Genomic DNA, 6,939 nt, shown 5'->3' with positions numbered 1-6,939 from the left:
AAGATAAATGAGATGGAGAACGAGAAAGAGAGAGAGGGAAAATAAAGACTAAGAGGGCTCATTGCCGGATTGGTCTGGTGTTTGTTTGTAGTTTCCTATGTCCTGATTATTTGCTAATTACTAAACTTTGAAAACCAAGGTGGTGTAAAGGATTCATTCATGTGGCTTGCCCTCACTCTCTTTCAGGGCTGTCTAACTTTTATCATAGCTAGAAAGGAAATATACAAAAATGTGAATATTTACATGTCAGTAGCTAGGTTTCCATCCAATTGGTGACAAATATTCGAAAATCCACATTAAAACAATATGCACATTTTCCCACCAGAGATGTGTTTCCATCAAATTGACTTGTTGCAGATAAAAGGCTGTGATGACATAGCGCACATAAAATACCTTTTGTGGTTAAATTCCCATGTACCAAATAAAAAATACAAGTTAAATGGGTTTCCATTTAATTATGGTTTTGTCACAAAAAAATGTTGCGTTACATATCGAATGTGCCCACTCTGGTCTTGGCACGTGCGCATGCGTATAGTCTACATGATGAGATTACTATGGACAAAAGAGGGAGATTATTTGTATTTGTCAAAAGGCAGCCAGCTGCACATCGATCATCATGTCACCAGAATAAGACCCTCTGTATTTATTGGACAGCAGCATCAAGCTCATCACCATGCACTTTCACCACCCAGTGAAGTTCATCATAACGTATTTCATCTGTAGCCTAATAAACTGCACGCTTTCCCGAGTCGTAGTGGGAGAACCACATAACATCTTATCGCATGACTCCAAGTTTACTTCCATATGATGGTTATCATATCAATGTTTGCGTTTCCATCGACTTTTCTCCCATAATTAATTTCACCGACACACAAAAAGATCCCACCTTCTCTAGCTTATTTTGTTTTGTCGACATTTGTTAAGTTTACAGATAAATGTTCTGTTTCCATCAAGCCTGTCATTAAAAAAATGATCCGGCATGTACTCGCATACAAAGGCTGGATGGAACCCTGGTTATTGACTTCAAATAATTTAGCTTCTTAAAGTACATAACATTGACAGAAATATACCTTGACATCTTTGTTTTCACGAATCACCATAATGATTTGCCAGTCCTAAAATGGGGAGCGGGGTTGATAGTACTGCAATAAATCATGGTAACACAAAAAACATCTGCGTTATGAATCTGAAAAGCCAATGAAAGCATTGTGTCTGTTTTAGAACAATCCCCATTGGATCTTCTTTATACCTCAAAGAATGATACGTGTATATAACCTTTGCAGTCTTAAGCTTTGATGTTAGGTTGTTTAGGCCTTGAGTACTTAACACAACCCAGTGTCTGTAAGTCCATGGATGGAGTCATCTTCACCACACATCCCTAAAGATTCATACATTGAGATACTGTAATCACAAAATCATTGACTCAATAATAGACAGCTGCACTTGGTTGTGTGGTGCGATGTGTTCAATATCAGTAAGCCTCTATCTTACAAAAATTAACATTTGGAAGTAGCAAAAATAATTTGCATATGACTAATACCGCACCTGTTCCATAAACAGAGTTTTAGGATGTTTTCATCCGTTGTGTAACTACGGCTCCAATTGAGGGGCGCCACGAGTAGTTCACTTGGGGCCGAGACCCCGTCGCTAAGAGGGTTAAAACAAAAACAAACATCGGAATCCAAAATGGCCGCTTGTGGTTAAACCAGCCACAGTTCAGGCCAAGTTAATCCCCACCATTACGGAACTGAGAGAGAGTAGAGTGTTTTAAACAGCTCACTCCTCTCTGGCTGTGCCCTGGAAAGTCAACAACGCTAGAGGAATCAGCCACTGAGCTAATTCATCAGGTCTTTAGTGGCATGAGAGGAGACTAATTCCGTATGCATTTGGGCAAACATCTGTTTTGTTTGCTGTTGTTGTTTTGTTGATACCACTCAGTTCACGAGTTGAAAGCAAAGTGGAAAATACACACAGAAAAACAGTCCATCATATAAAAGCACCAATATCCACGTCTACATTTGCTGGGTAATGTGGGTGTAATGTTGATGTGGGAGAAAAAAAAGTTTGCCTTGGTGATGGGATGGAATCTAATCAATCAGATTAATGATCAGCAAAATTGGTGAATCATTTGGTTTCAGGGCATTGTAGCAGAAAGATATAATCCTCTACCTCCTCCATTGCTCTGCCAGGAAATATGAATTGTAAGTCTTTGTGTGCGTTTGTGTGTGTGTGCCTGCATGCATGCCTGTGTGTGTTTGTGTGCGCGTCTGTAGGTGTGTGTCCGTGTGTGCATGTTCGTGTGTATTCCTATGTGTGTGTAAGAGAGAGACATATGACTTTAGAGAAGCTCTCTGTATGAGTCCGTTTCCTGTGTCATTAGTCTAGAACCTGTCTAATGATGATCCCACCGGAGCACCACTTCATGTGGATTACACACACACACACACACACACACACACACACACACACACACACACACACACACACACACACACACACACACACACACACACACACACACACACACACACACACACACACACACACACACACACACACACACACACACACACACACACACACACAATGAGTGCCTTATACACGATTGGCACGTGACATATATACCTATGTGTATATGTAAATGTCCTAATTCATGGCAGGTATTGTCGCTGGGCAGTAATGTGCGCACACAGGGACATGAAAGGGAGAGAGGGCCCACATACGTGTGCTTGAGAGCGATATGGGATAACACACTACGACGGTTCTGCATGTATGTAGAAGAGGAAAACGGGCCAGAAAAGAGAGCGAGAGTGGGAGAGATGGGAGGGGAGGGTTGAAAGATGGAATGAGGTGTGGGAAAGAGGGAGGCTGAGAGAAAGAAGGGAGTGAGGAGAAGCGAGGAGGGTGTGTGTTTGAGGCTTTTTCTAGGCTGAATAAAGAGATGTCTCACTTGAAAAATAGCCAGGTGGGTGAATTTGACTACCTCAGCCATTTGGAACACCCTGAAGAGAGAGAAAACACAGAGAGAGGCGGGGCCAAGGATCTTGAGGATAGCAACGACCTCTGGTTGTCATAGTGAAGAGACATAGAAGGTTATAGAGAAGCGTAAGGTGGACATACAGATGTAGGATCTTAATTTGAGCCAGTTTGCTACAGCAGGAGAATAATCCTGCAGCAACAGGAAATGTGAATTATTATGTGGATTATAATTAATGGACATTTTTGTAGGGGTTGATGCGTTTTTCATAAGGGGAAATCAAGTCTGAAATTACAAACTTCAGAAGCCTTTTTAAACATCAAATACACAACAAGTTTTACATTTCTTGCATTGCACGAAAGTTCTCCTGCAACATGGGGATCAAATTAAGATCATACATCTGTAGAGGGTATAAAAGGATAGGACCATACCCCTTCATTTGAATTCCTAAATTTTAACCAGGTTAAATACATTATTGATTGATTTCATGAAAGTAAACTATAGGATGGAGCCATAGTTAAATTCAACTACAGTATATATTTTAAAATGCTTTGCTTGTGGTGCTGGAATAATGTCATACTGTATATTCCTTGTCTTGGAAATCCGGTACCCATTGTAACTGACAACGGTCCGCAGTTTGTGGCTACTCGCCTCTAATACTTTACAGGCTTGTAGTCTAATTTTGATTTCCTGGACAGAGTGCCTTTATTGAATTTGTTATTTTTTTGCTGTTTTATTGTCAGATAGGTGCAGGGAAATGTGTTGTTTTACAGGGTCAGCCATAGTAGTACAGCGCCCCTGGAGTGCTTTGCTCAAGGGCACATCGACTGATTTTCACCTTGTCAGCTCCGGTATTCGAATCAGAGACTTTTTGGTTACTTGCCCAACACTCTAACCGCTAGCTTACCAGCCGTCCTTTAAGATGACGCCAGCTGAAGTGCTCACCAATGTTTACGAGTCTGTATGATATGGCATCAGCACAGTTTTAACTGTCATTCATACTTACAGTGTAAATATGTAAACCACTGTAGTGGAAGGGATCTGAAATTACTCTGCCATGTGCCTCAGTGACGAAATTAATAAACAGAGGCACAGAAGCGGAACGAGTTTGACAATGCCAGCCTCTCTCCCTCTCTCTATGTCCCTCTCTCTTTACCCTTTATTCCCAATCTCACTGTACTCTTTTACGTGCATCCACTCTCTCCCTCCCTCTCTTTCTCTTTTATCCCTCTATACTGTACCTCTATATATTTCAGTCTCTCTGTCTGTCTCTCTCTCTCTCTTTCTTTCTCTCTCTTCTCCTACTCCTTCCCTCTCTATCTCTTCCTCTCTCTCTCTCTAATATCTCTGCCACCGGTACTCTATTGGGGCCTAATAAGGCTCAATTACACAGGGCTCTTTCATTCATTAGAGACAGGCCTAGCTCTTTGTGGACTCATAATAAACACTAACACGGAGAAATAGCAGGGCCGGCTTACTTATGAACCCGTTAATAACGAGCTGCTTGATGAAAATAGCTTCTTCAGCAGCCTGTCCGCTGAACAAACAAACTGAATAGGGAAGAGCTGGCTAGTTAGCCTCTGTGACTGAGACAAAGCTGAGGAGAAATGACAAGTGCTAGCAATTAACGCATCCTCCTCAACAAGGTAACCCTATACATCTTTGTCTATTTCAATCACCCAGGACCGCAGTTCGGTGCCGAATTAAAGCAGACGATGTCATCAATTTCCCTTAACCTCTTTATATTGTTCTGTGTTGGTGCATACGTGATCGATTGTTTTTGTCATCCTATTAAAAGCAATGTCGGTGTGAGCGTTTGACTGAAGTGGAAAGCTGCTGGTGAGGTCCTGGGGTGGGTGAACCATGGCCATCTCTGCCAGCTGTGTGTGTGTGTGTGTGTGTGTGTGTGTGTGTGTGTGTGTGTGTGTGTGTGTGTGTGTGTGTGTGTGTGTGTGTGTGTGTGTGTGTGTGTGTGTGTGTGTGTGTGTGTGTGTGTGTGTGTGTGTGTGTGTGTGTGTGTGTGTGTGTGCGCGCGTGTGTGCATGCGTTTGTGCGTTTGTGCGTTTGTGCGTGTGTGTGTTTGTGTGAAGCTTAAAGCTACGATATGTAACTTTTTGGGCGACCTGACCATTCACATAGAAATGTGTGTTAAAGATACGTCATTCTCATTGAAAGCAAGTCTAAGAAGTGGTAGATTTGTTCTATGTGAGCTATTTCTCTTGCTTGTTTTGTCACATAAACTGAAATTAGGCAAACTATTAGAATTTTAGCAACCAGGAAATGGCGGAGCGATTTCTTCATAGCGCATCTTTAATGATGCTGTGAGTTTACAGGCCCAACACTGGCTTATGGTGTAATGTGTAAGTGTTATTGGAGAAAAATGTGGCGCTGAAGAGGTGAAGAGGGTTCCCACACACTACCGAACACTAATGTGAATAGACAATAATCCTCATAATGTCACTTGCCACAACACACAGATACACTAACACAACACACACTACACAGGTAATTGCACCATAAAACATACACTGCCACAATACACACCATCACATCACACAACAGCTCAATCTCCAATCCTAGGCCTGTATAATGTATTGTCAGTGGGAATAAGAAAGTGAGTTTTTTTTTACAATTGTTTTTATGACTCCAACAAGTGAACTAGCAGTATTCCCCTGTGTGAATGTGAACAGTGTGCTGGCTGTAACTGTATACTATGTACTGGTCAATCAGCATGACTGTATTCATTCAAAACCCTGCTCTTCTCTCCATCTCCTTTCTCTCTATCCCCCTCCCTCTCTTTCTCTCTCTCTCTCCGGCTCATAGTATAGTGTCATAGAGCCGTACCGACAGCTGAGATTGCCGGCCGAGCCGAGGTTGTCTGCCGAGATGAAAGATGGCACGGTGCCGGCGCTTGGGGGACGATCGCCCCCCGTGACACGCACACGCGTCCGTCCGCTCTCTCTTTTGCTCCCGAAATGGTCTCTGCCTCCGCTAATTTGCATAATACACTTCTGACACCTTTACTTTATTCATCAATCACAGCAGCTTCTCCTGGTCCGGATTTTGTCTGAGCATGTCGCACCTCCATCAGGCCAGGCACAAAAGATTAATTTCACCGTTTTTTTCCCTCTGCTTTTTCCTCTATTGCTTTTATTTTCTCTCCTTCATTTCAAAGATACAAAGTTTATGAAATGACAGAAGCCAGATAATGAAAACAACAACGCAAAAAAAAATGTTCTCCGGCAGGTCACATTCCTGGATTTTCTCCCCTGTTTTTTTTCTTCTTTCTTCTTGTTTTCTCTCGCTCCTGTCATCCCTACCTCATCCCCCTTTTACTGTACTTCTGCCATCTGTCTGGAGTTTACACTCCTCTCCTCTGCTTTCATCTGTAGCCTCTTCACAATGCCTGGGCCACCTAGCAGATTCCATCTCCATCCCTCGGTACCAGCCGTCAAACAAACCCACTGCTCCTCTACATTTGCTTACAATCCCTAAACTCAATTTGGTGTCTAGCTCCTCTAGTATACGCCTGTGTCTGCTGTCTTGTGTTTTTCTAAAATAACAGCTTTTCCTAAAAAATTCTCCTTTGAAAACAAAACTTTTTTTTTAAAATGATGTTGATCAGGTTGCAATTCATTCCAGTTTCATCTAAGCCAAGAAGCTATTATGATTAGATGGCCATTATAATACAAAAGAAAATGCATAAGTACGTCCCCCGCAGTATCTTACTTGTCTGACAACACACAAGAATCAGGTTTGAACAGGGTTGGGTGGGTAACATTCTAAATGTAATCTTTTACAATTACTAGCTAGCTGTCCAAAATTGTATTCAGTAATGTAACTTTTGGATTACCCGAACTCAGTAACGTAATCTGATTACTTTTAGTTACTTTTAAAATACTTTCCCCTTAAGAGGCATCAGAATAAGATGAAAAGGATCCATCAAACACATTTGGTGTGTC

The 6,939-nt window shown here is 41.9% G+C and overlaps 1 protein-coding gene across 1 annotated transcript in view; it reads right to left on the bottom strand.

Annotated features, from left to right (window-relative positions):
- LOC139562177 (dentin matrix acidic phosphoprotein 1-like) overlaps positions 1 to 5,979 on the bottom strand; it is a 13,995-nt gene extending 8,016 nt beyond the window's left edge. The window contains exon 1 of the mRNA XM_071379573.1: positions 5,822 to 5,979. Within this exon, the coding sequence (XP_071235674.1) occupies positions 5,822 to 5,979 (158 nt within the window). The remainder of the gene's footprint in view (positions 1 to 5,821) is intronic.
- Between the last annotated feature and the right edge of the window lie 960 nt (positions 5,980 to 6,939).

This window comes from Salvelinus alpinus, chromosome 32 (assembly GCF_045679555.1).
Source record: "Salvelinus alpinus chromosome 32, SLU_Salpinus.1, whole genome shotgun sequence".
Classification (NCBI taxonomy): Eukaryota; Metazoa; Chordata; class Actinopteri; order Salmoniformes; family Salmonidae; genus Salvelinus; species Salvelinus alpinus.
The sequence above is the reverse complement of the archived record's forward strand: the minus strand, read 5'-3'. Positions and strand labels throughout refer to the sequence as shown.